The sequence below is a fragment of the Planococcus citri genome, chromosome 3 (assembly GCF_950023065.1).
Source record: "Planococcus citri chromosome 3, ihPlaCitr1.1, whole genome shotgun sequence".
NCBI classification, from domain to species: Eukaryota; Metazoa; Arthropoda; class Insecta; order Hemiptera; family Pseudococcidae; genus Planococcus; species Planococcus citri.
In genome coordinates, this window is record NC_088679.1 from 20,675,085 (window position 1) to 20,701,330 (window position 26,246).

The 26,246-nt window shown below is 38.2% G+C and overlaps 3 protein-coding genes across 7 annotated transcripts in view; 1 reads left to right on the forward strand and 2 right to left on the reverse strand.

Annotated features, from left to right (window-relative positions):
- Pde6 (phosphodiesterase 6) overlaps positions 1-26,246 on the forward strand; it is a 229,210-nt gene that overhangs the window by 141,821 nt on the left and 61,143 nt on the right. For all 5 annotated transcript variants that reach the window (XM_065358742.1, XM_065358741.1, XM_065358743.1 and 2 more), the window contains one exon: positions 23,184-23,478. In XM_065358742.1, coding sequence (XP_065214814.1) covers positions 23,243-23,478 — 236 coding nt within the window. In that variant the 5' untranslated portion in view covers positions 23,184-23,242. The remainder of the gene's footprint in view (positions 1-23,183; positions 23,479-26,246) is intronic.
- On the reverse strand, positions 262-6,811 carry LOC135839910 (uncharacterized). Its single transcript, XM_065356164.1, has 2 exons — positions 4,974-6,811; positions 262-1,052 (listed from the first exon to the last, which is right to left on the reverse strand). The coding sequence occupies exons 1-2, from the start codon at positions 5,155-5,157 to the stop codon at positions 727-729; spliced, it is 510 nt and encodes a 169-aa protein (XP_065212236.1). The 5' UTR covers positions 5,158-6,811; the 3' UTR covers positions 262-726.
- LOC135839239 (uncharacterized) lies at positions 8,212-12,675 on the reverse strand. The gene is made up of 6 exons (XM_065355170.1): positions 12,643-12,675; positions 11,402-11,638; positions 11,243-11,299; positions 11,012-11,164; positions 9,274-10,924; positions 8,212-9,203 (listed from the first exon to the last, which is right to left on the reverse strand). The coding sequence occupies exons 1-6, from the start codon at positions 12,673-12,675 to the stop codon at positions 8,212-8,214; spliced, it is 3,123 nt and encodes a 1,040-aa protein (XP_065211242.1).

The window sequence follows — 26,246 nt, forward strand, 5'->3', positions numbered from 1 at the left end:
GTGGGGGAGGGTGCAACATCAAAATTTTCAGGTAAATTTAGTCAGATTGTGATTTTTTTTACATTTTTGAGTCAAATTTAATTTTTAAAAATCCAGTTAGTGTACCTATTTTTGCAAGTTCTTCCGATGTATCTAAGTCCTTTTGAAATTGTTTCTGCCCGTTGGGATCCCTCCCTTATAGTAGTTGAATATTCGAATAATTGATTTTCTAAAATGATGTTTTCATTCCCACTCGTTGTCAGTTTTACAACTTTCTAACAGCAGCCACTTCTATTTATGAAATAAATAGACGACGAACTTCAGGAACAAATAAACGATATATTCAAAAGAAACAAATAATATTAAATCATACAAAATCGCATCAATTAGCCATTAACAAGGAACACGCAAATAATACAGTACGTACAGTACAACGAACATCAAGCAAGTGCGGTGAGTTGAAAAAGCTCAGGACGCACATCGTAGGCATAAGGCCTGGTTACACTGAGCGAGTAGTTACAAACAGTTAAGCGGTAGGGAGCGCAGCCTAGCGGCCACCAACACTCCCTCCCTGCGCTCGATAGCGCTTAAAACAACAAAAACATATTTACAACTTAAACAGATAAACTCAGGTAACAAGTAAAAATAACAAAGCGTACACAAAAAAAATTCATCTTCGGGTAATCAAATCACAATAACAATAATACTGGACAAATACAAAATCAGGAAAGTAAATCGGGCGAAAAATCAGTTTCTCGGATACGCTTGTTCTAAAAGCGGGTGGTTTCCTAAAGGTCTATCCGGTGGGTTATCTTTATCGGAGTCGGATTCGGCGCTTGATATATAATCCTCACAGACGCCTTCGTCGAACTCGGCGGCGGCTTTCTTGTGTGCCTTGTTGCGCTTTTTCGCTGCTTTCGCCTTATGACGTTTTTGTTCGGCGATTGTCATTCGTTCTACGCGCAAAATGTCATACGTCCTTTGCGGGATTTCTTTCAGCGTCAGGTTATGGACTCGGGATAATCGTAACATAAATTCTAATGCACTCAAAACCATATCCAAATCTCCAGGATCTGTGAACAAAAGTTAGAAGAACACAAAACATATTTCTTTATTAGTAAACGAAATCGGGCGAGTATTTGAATCAGGTATTTCAGGTGGATACAATCGGGAAAACTCATACTACACTCAACAATCTGTCTCTCAGTTTTTGAAAAGCTTCTCTCGGTAGAGCTTTAGTCAGGATATCGGCGTCTTGTTCAGCGGATTCTACCCATTCGAGTTTCACTTTATTCTTAATCACGTAATCGAGAATGGTGTGAACTTTAATTTCAGTCAGGTGTTTCAGTTTCGGGGATCCGGGTTTGTTGGTACATTTCAGGGATGCTGTATTGTCTCCGTAGATTAAAATCGGGTCAAGACGTTTTCCGGTAGCTCTTCTTACGGTTTCTTAACTCCTACACTTTCGAGAAGGCAAGAATTAATGGCTACATACTCAGCTTCGCAGGTCGAATTCGCTACAGTACCTTGTCTCTTGCTGGACCAAGTTACTAGATCACCATTCAAACGGACTAACACTCCGGCTGTTGACTTTTTCGTGTCATCGCAGTCACCAAAACTGGCGTCGGAGTGTCCAACAATTCCTTTCTGGGTTCCGGTGTATTTCAGGCCAAGTCGGGTAGTACCTTTCAAGTATCGGAAAATCTGTTTTACAGCTTGCCAATCAGCCTGAGTCGGGTTACACTGCTTTCGGCTTAACCAATTTATCGCGAACATGATATCGGGTCGGGTGGCATTTCCTAAGTATAATAAACTCCCAATAGCTTCGCGATACGGAAACGGGGCTCCATCAAACTTGGTTTGATTTAGACGATTCATTCGTCTACGTTCTCGCTTGTTGTACTTCTTTCGCTTCTTTTTCTCAGGTACTTTTTCGGGTTTCTTTGACTTCGGGCACATCGGAATTTGCGTTGAATTGCAATCTTGCATGTTGAAACGCTTCAAGATTTCTTGACAATAATCGGATTGATCAAGCGTTAAAATTCGGTTCTTTCTATCTCTCTTTACATTCAGGCCTAAGAATTTCGTCGGTTCTCCCATATCTTTCATCTTAAAAATCCGTTTCAATTTCTTGATATATCGGTTCAGTATTTTCAGGTCATTTCCGGCAAAAATCATGTCATCGACGTAAATAATCAGGAAACCTTGGAACTTTCCATTACGAATCCAAAACAAACAAGGGTTGTTCACATCAGCTTCAAAGCCAAGCTTTTTCAATTCTTCTGCGAACTTTTTATTCCAACATCTAGGGCTCTGTTTCAAGCCATATAATGACTTCTTCAATCGTAAGACGTACTCCTTCTTTTCTTCAGCTGTTGGTTTCATACATTCGGGTATTTCCATATATGTTTCTTCCTCTAAGTCTCCGTTCAAAAACGCTGTAGTTACGTCAAGTTGTCGAGCTTCTAAATTCAGTTTATTGATGATTGAGAAACCTGTTCTCACTGTTGTTATTCGGGAAACCGGTGCGTAGATCTTGGAAATCGCCATATTTCGGGTGTCTTTAAATCCTCGGGCAACAAGTCGGGCTTTGTACTTAACGTTTCCTTTCGTGTCAATTTTCCGTTTGAAAACCATGGTCGAATCTACAACGGTGTGTACTTTATGCTTCGTATTAATCGGGCGGCGGACTTTTTCCCAAACACTGTTGTTTTTCATTGACTTTAGTTCTTCATCAATGGCTCCTTGCCATTGAACTTGTTCACTCGAATTCATCGCTTGTTTATATGTCATCGGGTCTGCAATCATTGATGTCATTAGTGCAAAGGTATTCAGGTCTTTATTCGAATCGGTCACGTCATAGTATTCTTTCAATTGGGCAAATTCAGTATCAAAATGTTCCTTTATTGACACGTCTTTTTCCACTTCTTGAGCATTCAGGGCTGTTAATTCGATTTCTTGTTCAATCCATTCGGTTTCAGTTTCGGAATCAGAATCTGAATCAGAATCAGAATTCGGTTCTCTATCAGGTTTACACAGGATGGATATCTTAATATCGGTTTGGGTTCCAAACTCTCGGGTTTCAGGCTTATCAGATGGCTCGTACGGATCAGTCTGCGTATCTCTGCTAGCTGTAGTTAACTGTTTATCAATAATCGTAGGCAATGGAGTTGATCTTGGTTTATCTTCGGATTTTCGATAAATCTCCTCAAAATCTTTTAGCCATTCAGCTTCCGGTACTACTGGACCATATTCTTCGGAAAGACCTTGTATGTCTCTGTAGTTTTTGAATTCAACACACTTTACGTGTGTAGATCTTATTATCTTATTGGACTGCGGTAGTAGGACTTTGTAACCAGTTGCGGTGTATCCAACAAGAACTCCAATTACAGCTCGTTGATCACATTTCTTCAAACTCGGGTCATTTCGATGAACGTACGCAATACAGCCATATCTTCTCAGGTACTGGGCTCGTAGTTGAATATCAGGAAAAATCATACGAATCGGGAGTTGATTTTTAATTCGGGAATGAGGTGTTCGGTTGTATATTTTTATAGCTGTTGCGAGGGCTGTATCCCAGTGATGCTGTGGTACTCCGGAATCAAGCAGCATGACTCGTACTTTATTCATAATCGTTTGGTTGAATCTTTCAGCTGTTCCATTGTGTTGAGGTGTATTCGGTTCTGTGTATTCAATACGAATTCCTCTATTTTCACAGATTTCTTTAAAAACGTTGCTGGTATATTCACCTCCATTATCGCATCTTAACGTTGCAACTCGGGATTTTCCTCTGGTGTACATATTTACCAAATTCAGGAATTGTAGAAAACAATCGGGGACGTCTGACTTAAACTGCATCGTATACGCAATTGCAAAGCGGCTGGCGTCATCTATAAACGTAACAATCCAACGACGATTCTGGTACAATGTGGGTGGGTTTAATGGTCCCATGACGTCAGAATGAACTCGGTCGAAGATGGTGTGTGCTTTTATACGAACTGTCTTGAACGACGACAGCTTCATGTTTGCTAAGACGCAAACTTCACACGCACGAATCTGTTGACGATTAAACTTCACGTTCGTAAGAACTGGGTGTGTTTTCTTCAGCTTTACTAATCGGGAATAGCTCATATGTCCAAGTCGGTAATGCCATCTCATGCCTGGACTATTCTTGAAGTCGACATAATTCATTGGCTGCTTCACGGTGGTGAGATTTTCAGGTTCCGGTGGTTTTTCATTGTTCAAATCAGGTATTTCTCGGCCAAGTGTTATGTCGTCAATAGCCTCAGGTATAAAGGTAAACGGTAGACGATTCTCACCTTCGTCAGGGGTGGGCTCCCTCCTACTGGGAGAACCCTCCCTCCGTTTCGAAATACCTTTATCGCTGGTTTTCTCTTTCTTCTTCGGAATTTTACTCGGTTTCATTTTCTTCTTTTTCTTCACCTTTTGCGGTTCGGGTATCTTAGGTGTATTCGGTGAAGATGATTCGGGGTTGTCAATCTTCCTTTTCTTGACTGTTTCCGCGGCATTTGCGCTGCTACAGGTAGGTGCCGTCGGTGAGCGGTGTCGTTTACGTGATTTCTTCTCGACTGTAGTACTCAATGCTTTTTCACATTCAGCCGTGGTCATACGAAATTCCCAATACGGCTTATGATACGTTCCAGTCAGAACAGTTCGGTTCAAAATCGGGTCAGTAATCCTTGCGCCTTTGTTGTTTAGAAAAATATCATATCCTAGGTCCGCGAACTTCCTCAAAGAGAGTAAATTCTCAGACAGGCCAGGAACGGACATTACGTCACTCAGATATAACTCAGAACTACAAGAATCACTCGTACCCAAAATCATACCTCTCTTATCAGACTTTAGCAAAGCACTCGGGTCTCCATTCGCTCCTTTAATCGGTATCACACTCTCATACGCTTGGGTCAAGTAATCGGGGTTGTTGACAAAATGGGAAGTGGCTCCAGTGTCACCTATAAAAGTGATTTTCTTACCTCCTTCCACTTGTCTGCAAACAGCAATCGCTTGCTCCAGCTCTTCGGTTTGCGAGAAAATAAACGCCGTTTCTTCCAACGACAAGACAGAGATTCTATCGTCGGCGCCTTCTGATCCGGGTTGAATAATTTTGGCATCCAAAATTTCACGCTGCGCAGTCAGGACGGGGATGTTATCTGTCATCGTCTTTTGAACATGTGTAAATAACACGCTGCGATAATTCGCTCGGGAACGACGAATCGGTTGAGCATCTGCGTTGTACGCTTCCTGCGTCCAGTCTTCTTCAGTCGGGATGTCCACTGTCTGTCTCAGGTTCGCGTGTAACTGCGGCGGTGTAGTCGGGCGTGGCGGATCAACTGGGTTTCCCAATGCGTTAATGTGAGGCGTTGTTGATGAGACAACGTTCTGCGTTGTGGAACTCGGTGCGGTCGTCGTCGTATTCGGCGTAGACGTTGTGATGTCCAAATCCTCGATTCTAACCGTCGGTGTCGGCGGACGTATGAACGTACCAGACACCCTCGGTAGGGTGACCCTTAAAATGCAAAAGTAAATATTTTTTCGGTCTGACCCCCTAAATTTTTTAATTATGTCATAAAATCAGAGTTGGCGCGATTCCAGGAGCTTGAGAATCGGATTCCAAATGGTGTGATTCCACAAAATTTTGAGTCCCGATTCCGCTTATCAGATTCGCCAGATATAGGAATCCGAATCCGAATCGTAATTTTCGATTCCGATTCCTTTCGCGACTCCGATTCAGATTCCACTCACGACTCATCTTAGGATCCTCTCACAACTCCAACCAGATTCCTCTCACGACTCCAGCCAGATTCCCATCACAACTCCTTAAATTTCATAAAAATGAAGCATTGAAGATGAAATGAACATTCTAACAAACATTAGTAAATAAATATAAAGGCTCGCCGGTGTTATTTTTTTGTAGGAGTGGGGGGTGAGGCGTGGGGAGGGGGCAATTCTAAATTTTTCGTACATTATTGTGTAATATGTCGAATAATATGTTTTCGAAATCGTAGAATCCGAATTTGGAGTAATTTTTTTTGTAGGAGTGGAGGGTGAGGCGTGGGGAAAGGGAAAATTTCAAATTTCTCCTACATTATCCTTATCGTGTTATATGTCGAATAATATATTTTCGAGGTCGTAGAATTCGAATCCAGAGTCATTTTTTATGGTGAAGGTGGAAGGTGAGTCGTAGGTTCGCATGGGTGGGGCCCTCTCCCCAAACGGTGATACTTGAATAGCACTCGACCCTAAAAACTAGCTCAAGATTCGAATTCTGCGACCTTGAACACATATCAACCAACATGTTACACAATATTATAGGCAAAATTTGAAATTTCTCCTCTCCTCTTGCCTCGCCTCATACCCCTGCGAAAAAATAACCCCAGATTCGAATTGTACGACCTCAAAAACATATCAATCGACATATTACACATTAATATAGGCAAAATTTGTAATTTACTCTCTCTCCCCTTGACTCACCTCCCACCCCTACAAAAAAAAAATATCTCCAGATTCGAGTTCTACGACCTAGAAAATATATTATTCGACATATAACACGATAATGTAGGAGAAATTTGAAATTTTCCCTTTCCCCACGCCTCACCCCCCACTCCTACAAAAAAAATTACTCCAAATTCGGATTCTACGATTTCGAAAACATATTATTCGACATATTACACAATAATGTAGGAAAAATTCAAAATTTTCCCTCTCCCCACGCCTCACTCCCTACTCCTACAAAAAAAATAACTGCAGATTCAGATTCTACGACCTTGAAAACATATCAATCGACATATTACACAATAATGTACGAAAAATTTAGAATTGCCCCCTCCCCATGCCTCACCCCCCACTCCTACAAAAAAAATAACTCCAGATTTGGATTCTACGACCTCGAAAACATGTTATTCGACATATTGCGCATCGATCAGGGTCGAATCCTAATAATACCAATTAATTTGTAGATTTTCTGACTTACCCCAAAGTGGGGTAAGTCAGAACAAGTTACATTTTATTCGATTGTGCGAAAGCTACTGCGACAATCGCGCTGAAATTTTCACCATAGGTTAAGAACCCTTATGGGAACCTACATACCAAATTTCAGCCATATTGGTTCATTAGTACGAGAGTAACAGCTGATCAAAGTTGAAATTGTGAAAAAACGTTCTGACTTCCCCCGGTGCACCTTATGTAAAATTTTCAACTCACCATGTTATTAGTAAAACAATGATAAATTCTAAATTCATCATTCAGATTCACTTTCACAACCACTTTTCAGCGCCAACCGGCAAAAATTAGATAAAAGAATATTTATGAAAATTACACTTTTTTGTATTTGTGCTTTTCAATTGAATTTGGGTGATTTCGTTCATTGTGAGAGTCTAGAGAATCGTAATGATGAGGAGTCGTGAGAATCGTAATGACTAATGAGGAGTCGCGAGAATTGTAATATCGGAGTCGAGAGAATCGAAATATCGGAGTCGCGAGAATCAAATTACCGGAATCGCGAATCATATTACATTTGCGATTCCTGCTTGAAAAGAGTCAGATTTCACATTTTTCGATTCATCTGTCAGGTGAATCGAAAATGGAATCCGATTCCGGAATCGGATTCATGCGATTCTCACGACTCCTTAAAAAAATCGGAATCGCGCCATCTCTGCATAAAATTCTCGAATACAAAATTTTAGCCCATTTGGAGGTCATTAACCCGTGCCGAGTTGGCCTACAATGTTTAAATGGGATTTAACATAGGTTTTTAAGTGAAAATTGCATTTAAATTCCTCTTAGGCGCCTAAAAAATAATTCCGACGGTTTTTTACAAGAAAATGCTACAAAAGCATGTCAAAGACCATATAAAACAATAACAGGTTCATGGGGACCCCCCTACCCTTCCTTCCCACCCTGGAAATATTGAATTTTCCCCTATATTTTTAGGGCAGGAAGGAAGGGTAGGGGGGTCCCCATGAACCTGTTATTGTTTTATATGGTCTTTGACATGCTTTTGTAGCATTTTCTTGTAAAAAACCCTCGGAATTATTTTTTAGGCGCCTAAGAGGAATTTAAATGCAATTTTCACTTAAAAACCTATGTTAAATCCCATTTAAACATTGTAGGCCAACTCGGCACGGGTTAATGACCTCCAAATGGGCTAAAATTTTGTATTCGAGAATTTTATGACATAATTAAAAAATTTAGGGGGTCAGACCGAAAAAATATTTACTTTTGCATTTTAAGGGTCACCCTAACCCTCGGCATAGGTTTAAAACCATTCGGATGAATCGGGAAATTCCGGTTCGGAAAGGGCGGCGTAATTCGGCGCGGTCGTGTACTCTTCCTAAATTCAGGTCCAGTTTTCGGTTTCGAATCAGTTTTTGCTGGTGTTTTCGCCTCAGCCTTCGGGTTGAACGTATTGTCCGCGAATTTCTTTAGCGGTGTTCTTCCGGCATCAGGTTTTGGCTCGGTAAATTTCTTCGCTGATTTCTGTACAAACGGCTCGTCGTCTTTCAATTCGGCTTTAGTCGGTTGCCGTTTTTCCGGTGTCGTTTTCGTGCTTGAGCCGCTGGTGTGACTAGTCGGGGGTGGTACGGGAGGGTGGTTCAAAATAACCGGCCCTAAAGCGTCCATCAGCGGAATCGGGATCGGGTTATTGGATGGAAATAACGGAATAACTTCACGCGCAGCTTCCTCTTCGACATTTAGCATCTGGACACGTAAATCCAGACTCTTTTTCAAACACGATAGCCAATGTTCGAGCTGGTGAATTTTATTGTGAACTTCAGCTATCGCCGTTGGGCTCATCTCGTTCACTGGCAACTTCGGGAACTCAATCTGGAGAAAATCCATATACGGATCACTTTCACTGGTCTCCATCGGTTCAGGTTTGTTCAGGCTCAGCGCTTGTAACGCTTGTTCGGGTGGTGTCACTTCCGGCGCTGGCGCTTGCTGATGGGTGACTTTCACGTTATCAGGGTTGCGATTCGGTGATCGGCGGTCTTCGCGGCGTTGATCGCGTCTGTCGGGTGAAAATCGGGAACGTCGATTATCAGAATCGTAGTCGCGATTTCGATGCCTGGAATGATCGTCGTGATGTCGGGAATTTTCGTCGTAATACTGATCACGATGATGTGACAATTTATTATTATTCGGGTAGTCGGGCATAGCGTCGCGCTTTTTCTTCAAGCCAACCATCCGTTCAGCTGAGATCATACCTGCGCGATATAACCCCAACAAATCGTTGGGCATCTCGAACTCTGTGAACAAATACACATTACTTTTTACTTTCAGTTACGGTTTTCGGCTCTTTCTTCGGGATTGGTTTCTTCGGGTCTTTATTTCCTTGATAGCCTTTTCCCTTTTTCCTCCAATTTGACTTCGGTGGCTTTCGTCTGTCAGTCTGCCAGTTTTTCTTGGAATAATAGCCCCTATCATTACGATAGTTTCTATTGTTCCTCGAATACTGGTTCGGGCGACGATCTCGGTAGTTATTTCTCGGGCGGAATTTTGGATTTCGGGGACGGAAAGGTCTACGGTTACTTCGGTGTTGTTTACCTGATCTATAATCCCTGTATTCGTTCGGGCAGTCCTTGCTTCGGTGTCCCCACTCTCCGCATTTGAAGCATCTCGGGCCTTTGTCCCAGTCCGGGCATTCCCAAACATAATGATGCGGACTGCTGCAATTGTAACAATTATGCGGCGGCGGTCGGGCTACGTGGGCAGCGTTGAACGGTGGAGCCGGTCGGGGATTCGGGTTTCGGTAATACGCCAGGTTTGCCTCTTCCGGCTTCCGGTACTTTTCGGATTCTTCCTGCAACAATAGAATTTTCAGGTCAGGTATGGAAGGTTGATTCAAACCTCGGGCTTTTAAAATTGTCTTAACGTTCGGGTAAATATTTTCAGTTGCCTCAACTAAACGATCGTAGACATCAGATTCGGGTATTTCGGATTTGGTTTGCATTTTATAATCGAGTAATAACTCGTCCAATCGGTTGAAGAAATCGTCCAACTTTTCACCTCTTACGAGAGTGAGTTTGTTGAACTCAGACTTTACCGATGAACGACTCACGTTGCGTTCGGTTCGCCTTATCTCAAACAATTTTTCAATTACTTTCTCAACTGGAGAGATACAAGTTACTCGGGGTAGGTAGTGGGGGTCCAGCCTGTGCAATACGAGGTTCATCAGCTGTTCTTCTTCGATCTTAGCAGCTTTCTTTTCGGTTTTCCGTTTGTGTATATCGATCTGATAGATTTTCGCATCCATTTCCAGCATCTTATACCAAGTATCAATTCGGGTAGTTTTGGTAAGAATCGTTCGTGATTCATGCTGGCTTCGAAACATATTCGGGTTAAACGATTGATTTTTCTTCTTTTTCTTTGATTTCGTCTTCTTCTTCTCCTTTGACTTTTCCTTTGTCTTTTCTTTCTGCTTCGATGGTTCGGGAGGTGAGTCAGAAGGGGAGGAGTGGTTGCTAGTTCCACCCGCTCCGCTCCCTCCTTTGTCATTATCGCTTTCGTCGTCGGAGCTCGAGTCAGAATCTGAATCAGAATCCGAGTCGGAGCTATCATCTTTCTCTTCGTCTTCTTCTTCATCCGAGCTATCTGAACTCTCTTCTGAATTCGACTTCTCATTCTTTTCATTTCCGCTGACTTCATTATCACTAGCGTCGCTAACGGATGGTTTCGGAGTTGGAGCTCTTTTCTTCAAAATTCGGGGTTCAGGTATGGATTCGGGTTCAGCTTTTCGTTTCAGGTTATTCAGCATCGTTGCAGCTTGTTGTCCCAAAACACTCAGGCTAGTCAAACGTCCAAGTAGGTCTTCCTTTTCCAAATTCGTAGCGTTTTCAGGAACATTAATTATTGAACGTAATTCAGGAGTAACTTCAACGTATTCAGGTTGATGAGTCGGTGCAGGTTGACTAGTCGGTTCAGGTTGCTGCGTTGAGACGCTCGGTTCACTCAGGTTGCTAATCGTTTCTATATTTAACTAGCGGTTCGACGGTTGTTGGGATGCTGTATTTGCTTCGGAAGTTTTATCAGATGATTTCTTCTTCTTCTTTTTCTTTTTCTTCGCTGGTTCGTTTTGCACAGGCGGATTAATCGGGGGTGGAGGGGCGGTGTTCGTACTTGTACTTGAATCAGGTTTTGACTTAGGCGCTTTACTTTTCTTTTTGGACTAAGATTTTGAATCGGGCTCGGTCACGCTTTTCTTTTTAGATTTAGACTCTGGTTTAGATTCAGGTTTAGAACTTACTTTACGCTGTTTACGATTCTCAGCTTCCTTTCGACGTTTGCTTTCTTCTTCTCGTTCCTGAATACCCAATAAAACATATACGTAAGTTCAAAGTTTTTGATTTTCAACACAAACCAAAACAAACTAAATCAGGGTTGATGTTCATGCTTCGTAACTCACTCGGTCTTTACGTTGTTGACGTTCAATCCTCGCGTTAGATTCAGCTATCCGGCGGCGTTCAGCTTCGATATCATAATCACCGGAGCTGGACCGGCGTTTCCTCCACGAATCATCTCTGGAATCCGAACGAGATCTCTTTGAGCTGCGAGAACTAGAGTGATATTCACGATCATCTCTTCTTCTGTCTTCATCACGACGGCGGTCATCTCGACGCTGGTCATCTCGGTAGCGGTCACCCTGCATGAACAATCACAAGTTTTTGGGCTTAGAATCAGGTAGACGAGATCGGGTGTTTTGTGCTTCGGAAATAGCGTAAACTAGAAGCTAACTACAAAACAACTTGCAACTTTCAACCGGAAACACTCCTTGTCAAAAGTTGAGTCTAATAAGCTGCGATTCAGTTAACCAGATCACACTTCTCAGTTAACTTTCACGTAGCAAAATTAGCCCGAAAAGTTAAGTAAACGCTCAGTTTCGGAAAAACTTAGTTTCTTACCGCTGAGAATGCTCATCGTACGTTACAAGTGCTTAGGTCGAAGAAAAATCGGGCATGTGCTTAGTGCGACTTGTATCCAGATCAACAAATTAAGAAAGCTAACACTTTTAAAGCAATAAAAACAATCGGGTAAATGTACTAAAGCTTAAAATCGGGAAGTGAAACGCACTAGTAACTAAAATCAGGCACATGTAGCTCTCGAACGTACGATGGAACTTTCGTCTACAAAACTTTGACACGCGTGTGTAAAATACAAGTTCACATTTTGAAATCGGGTAGCGAGCTTTTATCCACATATTTAATTTATCAACGCCAAAATCTAACCAAAACCAGACTTAGCTTAGACGAACTGTTACAAAACTGTGTTTTCCACCACGTAAAGTATATCAACCAACTTGGCTGGAACTCTTTTAGTAATTTGGGAGCGGCGTAATGAAATCAGGACCGCTTAAAACCGTGTGCAATTTCACGAACTCTTTAATTAAATCATTCGGGAATGGCCATTTCTAGGACTGGAACTCTTTTATAACGCCATGAGTCATCCAAACTAAAATTCAGCGTCCTTTGCACCACGTGTTGCGTCATCTTTCGCATTCGGCGGCCATTACGTAAAATCATTAATAAAATCGGGAAAAACGCATTTTACATGTACTCAGGCAGTCGTAACGTTCGTCGTGAGCATAAAATCGGGTTAATTACAAGCACTTAATAGCTAATTAATGAAATGCGAGGTATTTCAGAGTACCGGCAACATGTGTCGGCCGCTCACGAAACCCATCGCTCTGCTTACCATAACAGCAGCCACTTCTATTTATGAAATAAATAGACGACGAACTTCAGGAACAAATAAACGATATATTCAAAAGAAACAAATAATATTAAATCATACAAAATCGCATCAATTAGCCATTAACAAGGAACACGCAAATAATACAGTACGTACAGTACAACGAACATCAAGCAAGTGCGGTGAGTTGAAAAAGCTCAGGACGCACATCGTAGGCATAAGGCCTGGTTACACTGAGCGAGTAGTTACAAACAGTTAAGCGGTAGGGAGCGCAGCCTAGCGGCCACCAACACTTTCCACCATCTTGCTTTGTTTTGCTTGAACGCTCATCTGCTCGTCAGGTCTAGTCTACATTGTTCGAACTTTTAACCCGACTCGATGGTACATTTTCATGTATTCACGTAGAACACGATCCCAATAAAAAGTTTCTCGCTCGTTTTTGGAATCAGTTGTTCTTACGCTTCAATCAATTGGATATATTTTTTTCGTCTAAGAAGTTGTAAAAATAGTAAGTAACTATCGTACTTGTACATTAGATTCGCACGTTGAATATGTTTTTGTAATTTTCGCAAATTATGGAAAAAGTTGTTCGCGAGAGTTTCGCTTTGTGTACGTTTCAAGAATGACTTTTCTTCTTCTCTTGTAAACAAAAGTAAAGCTATATAGAGCTAAGGTATCCCAGCTTTGGCTATGTTTTAATTAAATTCGTATTGTGCAGCGTCTCTCCAGAGGATTAAAACCACCTCATTAATTTCATCTTGTTTTTATTTACGTTTAATTGTCGTTTAAGACCTTCACGTAAACTATACGGTCGTATACACTTTGTCTGGCGAATTTTAATACCTATCTTAGGTACCTGCTGAAAATTTTTTCCTATCGAATCGCGCTTTTGTTCTTTTGATACTCTGTGTGAAAATTCGTTTATGGATAGAAGATGGTCGATTTAATAATGAATGGGAAATTATCCGAGTATCTAACGAGCAAATACTCGTAATTAAGTTTATATCGCTGCGAGCATCGTTCATAATGTAAATTGTACTTGTTTTGTGATAAAAAGGTTGACGAGCAAAGTTGTAATATCACAGTAATTTGGAAATACTATTGAAATTTATGGCTTTATTCTTCTTAAACGATTAGGTATTATTTCTTAGTATCTAATGTCCATAATCAGTTTATGATAGGTAACCATACTTGTTAGTATTCGAGGCGTATTACTCGTTTTGAGAGGGGGAGAAGGTGCTAAAATGTAAGATTTTTAGTCTCACACTTTTTAGTATATTATTCTTAAAGGAATACTAATTACTGAGTAATTAGAATTTTCCAAATTTTCCCTAAAAAAAAACAATGAAAAAAATTGTCACTCGCGAACATAAACACATATGGCTATTTACACAGGTACCTACCTAAACATGTAAATAATTAAACTGACGGTCAATAAACAACCAAAATAGTGCAGTGGTATTGAAAAATGACTATTTTTTCAAGCAGTCAATTGTACTTCAAGTATTACGATATGATTACCAAATGGTTAAATATTGAAATGGAACATCGACCGTGCTAAAGTGATTAGGTGAAAATAAATGGTGGCGTTTAAGTAATCGCATTCTGTTCTCAAGTTTCCCAAGTTTACTGTTCAAACAGGAAAAAAGAAACATTTTCAGCTACACACTCATCGCCAAGTGTTATTCTAGATGACTTTCTCGGTAATGCTTTCGTTTCGTTTGATTTTTTGTTAAACGTTGAAACGTAAAAGTGAAATGGTTTATTGATGTGTGGCAACTGGAAAGTTTACTTTGGCATACACGAGTACGGTTGAGTTCTTGACAAAAGTCAAACTTGTGCATATATTTTGAGAAAACAAAAAAAAAAAAACTATGTATGTATGTATATCTATAAAACGAGAAAGTGGATTGTTTGAGCAATTTGTTTAATACGTTTAGAAGATAGGATGTTTGTGTTGTTGAAAGTAGCTTTTATTTTATGCCTGAAAGGAGGAGTATCGATAAGACGATTTTTTGGCCCCAGACAGTTATCGACTGAACCACTCTTAAATTGTTGTAATAAATGCCCCAAATACGAATCCGTGGTTAGTTGACCCAAAATGACCATTTTTTGGGCTCCAGGGGTCCCCAAAGTTGCGAATAAAAAAAATTTTTAGGAACCACTGATTTTCAAAAACTTTTTTAGCATACAAAATGTCTGTTTGAACTTCATAAACGTTATTCGAGGAGATTTTTTTATTTTCGCCCCTTGGGGGCAGAAATGGGAGGGTTTCAAATTTTTGAAAATTTTGGAATCACCATTTTGGACCTACCCCTTTGAACCCCGTTAAAAAGCTTTTCACAGTTTATTAGTATATGAAAGAACTCCATCCTACCAAATTTTGAGCTCAATAAAAATTTTCGCTGGTACTCAAAAATCCAATTTTCCAATTTTTCGTAATTTCGATATTTTGGGAACCCTTGGAAAACTAGAAACCTGCAATTTGCGCCAAACGTAACGTTTTGAAGTATATATACAATAACCTGGATGAAAAAGTTTAATTAAGCTCCCTGTATATTTGTAATTTTGAACACTTTTTTTAGAGCCCCCCACTTTGGGCACCCCTGAAAAAGGCAAATATGCATATTTTTTCAAATAAATTGAAGAATTTACATTTGAAACGCACTAGCAAGAGCTCGATAATTTTTCACTAGATTTTACCTGTAACTTTCAAAATTGAGCTATTTTGGGCCAAATTCTGAGATTTTACTTCGTTGAAATCATGATTTTTTTCGAAGAGTAAAATCTCAGAATTTGACCCAAAATAGCTCAATTTTGAAAATTACTGGTAAAATCTAGTGAAAAATTATCGAGCTCTTGCTAGTTGTGTTCCGAATGTGAATTCTTCATTTTATTTGAAAAAATATGCATAATCGTATTTTTCAGGGGTGCCCAAAGTGGAGGGCTCTAAAAAAAGGGTTCAAAGTTACGAATATACAGGGAGCTTAATTAAACTTTTTCACCTAGGTAATTGAATATATGCCTCAAAACGTTACGTTTGGCGCAAATCGCAGGTTTCCAGCTATGCAGTGGTTCCCAAAAATCCAAATTACAAAAAATTGGAAATTTGGATTTTTGAGTACCAGCGCAAAAATTTATTAAGCTCAAAATTTGGTGGGATGGAGGTCTTCCAGATACTAATAAACTGTAAAACGCTTTTTAGCGGGGTTCGAATGGGTAGGTTCAAAATGGTGGTTCCAAAATTTTTCAAAAATTAAAACCCTCCCAATTTCTGCCCCCGAGGGTCGAAAATGGAAAAATTGCCTCATATAATATGTGACGGGTTCAAACAGATATTTTACGTTGAAAAAGTTTTTAAAAATAATACTCAGTGGTTCCAAAAATTATTTTTTTATTCGCAAATTTGGAGACCCCTGGAGCCCAAAAAATGGTCATTTTGGGTCAACTAACCACGGATTTGTATTTGGGTCATTTATTACAACAATTCAAGAGTGGTTCAGTCGATAACTGTCTGGGGCCAAAAAATGGCCTTATCGATACTCCTCCTTTTGGAATGGAATGAAAATTCACCACTTTTGGGCCATTCTGAAGTCATTCAGCAATTATTAAACAGTTCTAAAGTGAATTTCTTTTAGCCAACCTTTCAATAAAATCTTTTACATGTTTTAGAACATCCCAATCCAATAAACCATTTTTTGATTAAGTACACTCACTTTGAAGATTTTCTGAATAATATTATTTCACTCTATTTAAATTTTATTACACGTAAATTTTACAATATTTTTAACGATGATACTATAGTTAAAATGTACCTAATCTCGAGTAATTTCCAAAAACAAGAAAAGAATACCAGCTAAGTTTATTTTCTCGAAGTTATTCAACACTCGGAATAAAACAACCATCCTTACCACAGCACGTTAGAGCTCTTATTCGTGTCAGTTGGTCCATGAAACACTAAAATGTGTCGCACACGATAAAAATTTCCAGGTAGACAGCGTTTCGCTTTAAATAAAGTACGAATTTTCACAAAAATTTTACCTATTAAATTTACGACGCGAAGAAATAACCCTCGTAGCGAGTTTTATGGCTACTCTCGCACACCCTCCCACCTTCAGCGAGCCTCGTCTATGCTACGGCGAGAATCCTCGTATCTGTTGGAAAATCATTATAAATATTAATTCAAACTATTATCAGTGTCTGGCAAAGAAGGCGTCATAAAGTGCGCGAAATTCCCTTCACTTATACCGCCTCTGTAATATTTGCACAGACATAAATCACAAACATCAGCCGGCCCACAAAAGCAGCTTTTAAAATGCTGCGAGTGTATACGATTCTACGTCCATGCGAGGCGAATAAATAGCGAAGTGAAAAAGCTCCCGCATCTTATAAATATATGGAGAGAGAGAGAAAAACCAACCGAAGGGGATACAGCTCGCAGCAGGAACACATACGTAATTACTTTTTGTGTGCCGTTGTATAATTTTCAAGAAAACTTCAAAGTTATACTGTTGTGTAGCCTTCCCCTCTGTCTTTTCCTCATTTTCTCCATTATCCCAACAGGTCTTGAACCGAAACGAAAATACGCATTAATTTAACGAGCTTCGTTTAGTCCAAAACCTTCAGAAGGCCTGCTCATGTTTACTTACTGCATGTAAATTACTTTTTAATTGTGTTTTCTTTTACGTTCAAATGTAGTAAGTACGAGAGTAACTAAATGTAATATAGGAGGGGGAAAATCAACTCTAGGCTTTTTGAAACTTCTTTTGTGTAAGATGCTAAAGACGACGAGATTATACAATTTTCCACGTAGATATCTTGATAAGGTTCTTGAGCAATTTACAATACTTCGAAACGAAAAAGAATAAATGAAAAATTATACTCGTACCATAAAGGAAAACAAGTTAACGATAAATAAATTCAGAAAATAATAAAGGAAACCGTAGAAATTATTTCAAAAAGGAAATGGCAATACTTCAATAGCTAAACTTGTCTTATAATAAAAATCACCTCAGTGGTACTCAACATACTTTTTTGTAGCAGTTGTTCCCTGTAACGATAGATCACCTCTCACTTCTTCATCCTTTTTTTTCAACACACAATTTCAGCTGTCTCATATCTAGGTAGGTACACATAAAAGTAAAGATGGGTATTATTTTTCCAAAGTAACCAATATACTCTGTGTCTCTAATCGATTGCTCATGAATACAAATCAAAGTGATGTTTCATCAGCATCACGAGTCCTCAATAACCTATGGTTTTTTGTATTTTTTCTGTAACGAAGGGTGCCTTTGAAGATAGAAGAAAAAGTGGAACAACTTGGATAAGGAAACAGACACGAGCTACACGATATTTAACCCGCGATGACATGTTTGTTTTATGTTAAAGATAACTTTTTCTTATTCTACGTTACCTACTTTAGTTTTTTTAGGGGTATTTTTTTCACGAATGCGTGGAAATTAATACAGGACTTTTTCCTTGTCTGTGGCACACCAACTTGCAACTTTTCCCTTGTGATTTAACGATGACCTACCTACCTATTTTTCAGGGTATTTGCTCTCATCGTACACCTACCTTCATTTCTTAGGATTTGTTTTTCTGTGTAGAGTGGGGGGATGAGGAGAAGTTTTGTTTATCCCTCCCCTCTACCTCTTTCCTAAATTGATAAGGTATGCTAACTAAATAAATAGTACAATATGTATTTTAGAGTTTATAGGTACATATTTTCGATATGTTATGAATTATTGTTCAATTTTCTAAAATTTATGAATCAAAACCATTTTCTAGGTCTCAGAAAATTGCAAGGGCCAGAAATCTCCAAGAAACTTTATTCAGTGTTTCCCATAATAAGTAGGTATAGGTATACAAAGCACAAGATTTGCCCATATGTACTACATAGTACTTCACTTGATAAATGATACAAAGTTTTTTTGAAACTTTTTCTCCCTATTAAGGACTAGAGTGTTTTAAACCCAAATTATATTTTAAAAATCAAAAAACGAAGTCTCAGAAATGATTTTTGTGCCACACCAATGAATTCTCTGGAGCTTTTTCGCTATTGCTTTGTTCAGGCAAAATCAAAAATGTTCTGTTCTCTGGAGATATGCAATATTGCATTGTGATGTATCTGTGACTTACTGGTGATATAAAATGTACGTAGCAAAATAGTTACAAAGACATCACCCAGAACAGCAGAGGGGCATTTTTGCAATGTCACATAAATATTACACTGAAATACTTTTTAAAAAAATAATACCATCATAAAATGATAGGGTGCAAATTTTAGCTTAGCAAATTGAGAGCGATGTTGTGAGATGAAAAATGTATTTACTCAAAAATTTTCTCTTCTCTGAACTCCTGGAGTTTGGAGTTGAAATTTGAGGATGTTTGACTCCGCCACATTGGGCAAAGTCTCCAGCACCCATAATGAGGACAAGTTCAGATGAGACAGTGTCTTCCTTATTGTCAACATACTGTATCTGCAAGAAGTAAAAATGGTATAGCTTGAGGCAAAAATGTCACAGTGATATATTTTAGTGATTCCTATGTGATATCATCAAAGTTATATTTTTGAGATATTGCGGCCAAATATTTTTTTTGCACTCCAAAGTAATGTCGCAAAAATGCATCAACCTTTTATTCCATATCTGGACCGCTATTCCAATTGGAAATCACACGTATATTTTATGCAAACCTTCAAATTGAGTTTCCAAAGAATTTAATGACACTCTCGACATGCGGTTACTCAACCTGTGCATAATTGTGTGTGGAAGATGATAAACGTTCAAATCTGATTATGGGCGGGGTAACAACGTAAGAGATTTGCACAATGCGCAGAGGCATTCTTTACAAGCTCAATTTGCATTTGGGAGGTTTGCATCAAAATGTACCATTGGAATAGTGGTCCAGATGAGGAGAATAAAAGGTCTATGCCAAAATGTCACAGAAATATTACTTTGTAATGTCCCTATACCTACACATCACAAAATGACATCACTGTGATATTGATGTCACAGCATGCTGAACTAGGTGGTTAAAGGAGCGTACACATGATCCAATATATGTATTTGACAAACCAGGTTTGTCAAATTGATAAAATTTATCAAAATATATTTGGTTGCATGGAAAGTCAAATATATGTAGGTATTAGATCATGTAAACGCTCTGATAATCTAAGTTTTTTTTTCAAATTTTCTAAAATTTGAGAAAGACATCATCAGAGCGTCCACACAACCAAATATGTTTGATTAAATTCAATTTGATTTGACAAATCGTAAGGGTTTTGATTTCAAAGGAATGAGTTTTGGTTTTTGGTTTTGATTTCGGTTTTTTCTTTTTTTCCATTTTTTAGAGGGAAAAAGGTTGAGAAGGTGATCGCTTTTTTAAATACTTTGTAAATGTGACTAGAAAGCGGCTTTTTGGCAGTGCCAAATTTGTCAACTTTTTTAGTTTTCACCTTTTTCATCAGTTTTTACTTTATTTTTACCAAAAATGCAGTTATTAATTAGGTAAATTACTTCTAGGTACATGAAAAATTCCAAAACCAAAACTAATTCAGTTTTCAATTGGTTAAGGTTTTGGTTTTGGTTTTGTTGAGGGAAAGTAACGCTCCTGGTTTTATTTTTGGATTTGAGTAATTTTAAATGGTTTTTAGAGGTTTTGGTTTCAGTTTGCATGCCTTGGTTGATTTTGAATTGGTTAGTTGATGACTGATGAATTTTAAATTTGTCGATTCTGAAGAAAAAATGCTGATTCAGGATGATTGAGGTTGCGTTTATATGAATGTCTGACCAGATTGTGAATTGTGATCATACTTGCAGGGATTGTACTCGGTTACTTTTTAAGTAACCAAGTTACTAAATTTGGTTACTTTTTAAAAATTTTGGTTACTAAAAGTTACTTTTTCCGAGTTTTTTCAGAAATTTTATTTTTTTTCTTCAATATTTTACACAGAGCTCTTTTCTTTTCACCAAAAATAATGCTGTTTTACCTTTTATGAATTGTGAATTTTTAAAAGCTTTTGCTCTCGCTTCGCTCGGGCTTTTATTCATATTTCTATGAGACTAATAATTTCCTAAAAACTGAAAATTTTGAAGCCAAGAAAATTAACCTTTTACTTACATCATCAGGAATGGCGTTGTTTTACGTCGCATATTATCAATTTTCGCAGTTTTCGCCCTCGCTTCGCTCGGGCTTTTACTCATGTTTTTACAAAATGACAAATACCCAGGTACCTGTACCTATATTCCATTTTCTGAAAACTTTTAAAATTTGAACATTTTGAACCTACGAAAATCAATGTCTTGCATAAAAAATGAGGTTGTCTTATGTTTCGAATCATCTGCTACTAAACTTTTCAAACATCTCCTAAAATGGAAAAATCAACTCGACAAATTCCAAAAACACAATCCATCAGTACAAAAATTCAAATGCATTTTTTATCCGGAATTTTTGTTTCCGACTTCTGTTTAATTAAAAAATGGTTCGAACCATATCTGACCAATTATTTGGAAAAATCTTGTTGGGGGGGGGGGGTGACTCTAGAGTAAAAATTTGGGGTGAACTGTTAGGAGAATTTCGGTCACCTCACCTCTTTTTACATTGAAAATTTTTTTTGGTCACTTTTTTGGATACTTTTTGGTTACTTTTCCCAGCTTTTTTAGTTACTAAAGTTACTTTTTTTGAGAAAAATTTGAGTACAATCCCTGTACTTGGGGACTGGGCAGTTGAAGAAAATTGTTGGCATTTGCATTGAGATTGTAACTTGTAAGTTGAATCGTCTGATGAGGTGAGTGAATTTTAGTGTATGGGGCTCACTACTCCACGTCTTTCGGATTCTTATTGCACCCACACATGGTCATATTTTGCCGATTGAAGTCGAAATTATTCTGGCATAAGCCGTGTTGGTGATTTTGTTATTATTGCCTGTTGCTGCTGAGAATGATTAAATTAAAGTTTTACTTACCCATGATTTTTTTTTCTTTGATACCTACACATTACTGGCTTTTGCTAATTTGGATTTAATTTAGGATAGAAATTTTGTGGGACAGTCAGTGCACTTGCTTGGGGCTTCTCACTCGCTGCTTGCTAGAAAGGTCAAAACTATCTATACAACATTACCTACAACAAAAAGAAAGCACCATTTAAAAAATGTAGAATTAATTTAGGTATATTTTTAAATTTGGTGAAATTCAACTGGTTGTGTTAAAAATTGATAAGGATTATATAATTAAAAAGATTTATCTAAAAGAACGTTTCAACTGATTGAACTGATTGACAGATACACGTACACATCTGAAGAAATTGAGTTCCAATATCGATTTCTTTTTCCGATTCGACTCCTGACCCATCCCACCAAAGCCCTTCATTGAAGTTGAAACACTATAAAAAACTGAAATTGAAATTTCAGCTCGTTAGTCCACTACCCACTTGTACCAGATTACTATTTAAATTTCACATCTTAGTAATCACTCTTTTATAACGCCTCTGCAAAATCTTCCTTCTCAAAGCAACTAGAATTTAATCTAACAAGTAAGAAGCCTATTCGTTGTTTCTTGTTTGCAGAAAAATTATCCAATCCACGAAATTAATATCCCCACGTAAAAGAAAAGCTCCACGTGATGAAACAACCCAAACCATACGATCTCACAGAGGTTCTAGCACAGTTCTAATTTCAAAAGCGGTGTAAAAAAGTGCTTAATATAAAAGCTAAATAAAACAACATCGCTTTATTGGTTATCTCTCAAATGCGAACAAACCAGCCACCACAGACGGATCTGCTTTTACTGTTTATTTTATCGTTGACTCCTTTTGATGGATTTTTTTATACGTTGTTGAGCACGGTTTCAGAAAAAGGTGGTTACAAATCTTGGCTACTTATTGCATTTTAAAACTTGTATCTTATGACGGAATTACCTTGTTATTGGATAAAAGCGTTCTTTTGTATGAAATAAAACAAAAACAGAGAAGCTGACGGCGTTCTGGGTAGGTACCTGGTGCTGGTTTGAGAGTCGAGTGTGCAGAACGAGCGTTAAAAGGCTCTTTTCTTCTCTCTTCGTCTTCGTACATACTCGTAGATTCTATCTTGGCTGGAAACATGCTGATGAAAGTTGTCGGCGAAGGAATGAAAAAGCGAGAAGAGCGATGAGGCTTGTGTTGTGAAAAATGATACGTTAACCCTGTATGCGCGTACGTACGTTTACAAAGAAAGAAAACGTTTGCGATCGTAAATTTAATAAAGCCATAAACCGACCTTAGTTTTTATTAAACTCGTGTACAAAAAATCATCGCAAAATTACTCGTATATTGTGATTTCCATTCGTGTGTAATACCAGTATTACTTATTTGTACAATGTGCATATATATATATACGATACATATGATATAACGACGTTTCGCAATTCGCAAAATGTTACAATTTTTTCCAATCGTACAGATTTTATTTATCGGACGTGATTTTCTTATATGCTTATGGAGTTCTTTATGATTGCTTTTTGCAGGGGGACCAGAAAGGCGTTGGAATTGAACGATGTGTGTACCAAGGTGACATGTATGTGATATGGGAGAATCATCGCTTGTGCCTGATCTAGATCCTCAGGCAGTGGAGCGATGGATCGTGGAAAAAGCCAGCCCCGACTTTGTCGAAAGGATACTTAGATTGAGAAACCAGAAGACCGAATCGTCCAGTAATTTCTTAGAAGAGATGCCGACCAGAAATAAACGCACGTCGGTTACTTCGGAGCTGTTCAATACGTGGATTTCCTCGTCTCCGTCCAAATCTCCTACCATAAAAAGGTACCTACCTATATATGTACTGAATAAGTACCTTCTAAAGTTATATTTATTGTTGAGTTGATTTATGGTGCTGGGTTGACCCCTATCCTCAGAAATGAGCATGTTATTATTCAAAAATGAAAGATTTCGCTATTGAGCATTTACTGAATAATACATTTTTGATTCCCCTCCTGTACCCCTACCGTCGTCGTCGTCGTGGTTCCTTGTCCTTTACAGGACATTGGAAATCGCATGTTTGTGGTACCCTAACAGGGTGAGGCGAATGCCTATTGCCACTGCGATTATTCTGGGGAATCGACGTTGTTTCGACTTTCGAGCTTCCACTAGTAGTTTCCCGTTGCTTTCTAGTGACATCTACACAAGCACCTTGGAGCCAGCCGGGTAGTTTAGAGACCCTGAGCTCCTCAGTGTTGACCTCTATAGACGCTCGAACCAGTTTCAGCTTTTTGATTCTGCCAACAGATGGCGTGCATTATCTGTTAGCTTGGCTAAACTGGTAGTCCCCCGGTACTTGGCGTGTAATGTTGATAATTGCACAAAAGATTTTTAATTACATGCACAAGCTTGCCTCTGTAGCTGGGTTTGAACCGGGTACCTCGTGAATGGAGGTCCGCGGCTCTACCTACTACGCCACCGAGGGCCACCCTCATAAAAATAAATGACACGTGGCGTGGCGTATCGATGGTTAGGCCTTTGAAGGTGCTAAGATTTAACTTCGAATTTCCCCTTCTTTTTTTTAGTACAACTCCTCGGGTCCTATCTGCAGCTCTCAATTTTCAACTTTCACAACAAACTGAAAACTGACGTAAATAATTATGTGTTTGCTAGAAATTACCAGTAACAATCAGAAATTGTCAGTAATTTAACAAAAATTAGGGGTAAATTACGAATAGGTAGGTAATTGCAAGTGATAAGCTAGAGATCAATTTATTTACAATTATTTGTGATAATCAACCAAAAATTACAAATAAGTAATTTTCAAAAATTAGTAATTACTGGTAACTTACAAAAAATGACTTGTAATTGACTAAACATGATGTAATTTGTAATTTGTCATTACACAAGAATTACTGGTAATTTACAGTAAATTACTGGTAATTTACAGAAAATTACTGGTAATTTACAGAAAATTACTGGTAGTTTACTAAAAATTACTAATATTTTACTAAATTACCAAAAATTACTGGTAATTTATCAAAAAATTACCAAAAATTTACCACCTTACCAGTAATTTACTAAATATTTCTCATAATTTATCAAAAACAACTGGTAATTTACCAAAAATTACAGGGCTTTAAGCCCATACCAGTAACCGTACCTGAATACCCAAACAAAAATCTATAAATTTCTGTACCCAAACCCAATACAACTACTTTGAACCCAAATTCCCAATAGATCGGGTACTACATTTGGGTTTGGGTATTCTGCATCGACCGTATATAATGGACAAATCATCATCATCATCATCATCGAGTCGTATAACCGCTCGTGGTGGTATCGCGTACAAATCAACATGTACCCTTACCCTTATGCCGAATTGGGTATTTGGGCTAACATCCTTTATGTTGGTGTTGCCTCTATCGCATTGATGACGTATCTCATGGAAATTTATTTTCGAGCTTCCACTAGTAGTTTCCCATTGCTTACTAGTGACATCTTTTTGGATGCAGAATTCATGAAACCTTCTGCTCATGCATCAAACATGATGCTTGTGGCACTGGTGGAGAGAAGAGACGGTTCACTAGTTGAACAATTGAACCCCCTCTCTCTCCACCAGCGCTGTAAGAATCATGTTTGGCTCATGAGCAAAAGGTTTCCTGGACTCTGCATCCAAAAAGTCGGCTTCATGTACGACGATTTGAAACATTCGTCCATTATATACATATATGGTCGACGGTATTCTGCCAAAATTGTGTCCAAAATATCAAAAAATGAAGAAAATCTACTCGTAATTACTTACTAAATTATCAAGTTGATTGGAATAATTTAAAACTAAAGTGACTGACATCTGTTGGACAAACTCAGAACTAACAAAACAGTGATGATTGTTATGTTTTACATTCGCACCTCGGGAGTTATAAGGTCACATTTCAAAAAAAATCGATTTTGATGTTTTTGCATTTTTGGGGTTTGCATGACCCCCTGCAACCAAAAATAACACTTTGAGTCGGGTATGCTGCTTAGATCATGTAAAAAATGCAAAGGGCCTAACTCAAAATTTCTACAACATTGCAAGTTGTTTGGAGTTATAAGGTCACATCTCAAAAAACTCCTCTTTCTTTGAGTAAAATTTGCACATACAAAGTGTCAGAAACCAGTTTCGATAGTGTTGAACGTTTTTAAGATGTAAAATAATCACAAGGAGTGTATTTTTTGTAGGTTTGTTCCAAAACAAAAAATTTTTAAAATAGAACATTTTTCAGAAAAATTAATTTGCATATATATTAAAATTTTAGTTTTTTGGGAAAAACTCAAAAACTAAGCACTCTAGAAAAAAACTAACGACATTATGTCGATTGGAAATTTAATTCTCTACAATTTTGTTATCATGAAAATTTTTTTGGACGCTTTTTTTCGCCTCCAGATCACTTTTTATGAAAGGTTATAACTCAAAATGTTTTCCAAACATTGAAATATTTCCTCTTTAAGATTTTATTTTTCAAAATATTCTTATGCTAAATGAAGGTAGGATACCCAATCTTCAAAATGACATGCTATTCATTCCTCACAATTGATTATAAGTTGATGAAAATAATGAATCAAGTTTT

Excerpts from the sequence above, each read along its gene's own strand:
- LOC135839910 (XM_065356164.1), bottom strand. The coding sequence starts at position 5,157 with ATGACAGATAACATCCCCGTCCTGACTGCGCAGCGTGAAATTTTGGAT. Across the intron at positions 1,053-4,973 it reads TTGCAGACAAGTGGAAGGAG|ATCCTGGAGATTTGGATATG; the intron begins GTAAGAAAATCA and ends TTTTGTTCACAG.
- LOC135839239 (XM_065355170.1), bottom strand. The coding sequence starts at position 12,675 with ATGGGTTTCGTGAGCGGCCGACACATGTTGCCG. Across the intron at positions 11,639-12,642 it reads GCGGCCGACACATGTTGCCG|GGTGACCGCTACCGAGATGA; the intron begins GTACTCTGAAAT and ends TTGTTCATGCAG. Across the intron at positions 11,165-11,242 it reads AGAATCGTAAACAGCGTAAA|TCCAAAAAGAAAAGTAAAGC; the intron begins GTAAGTTCTAAA and ends TCAAAATCTTAG.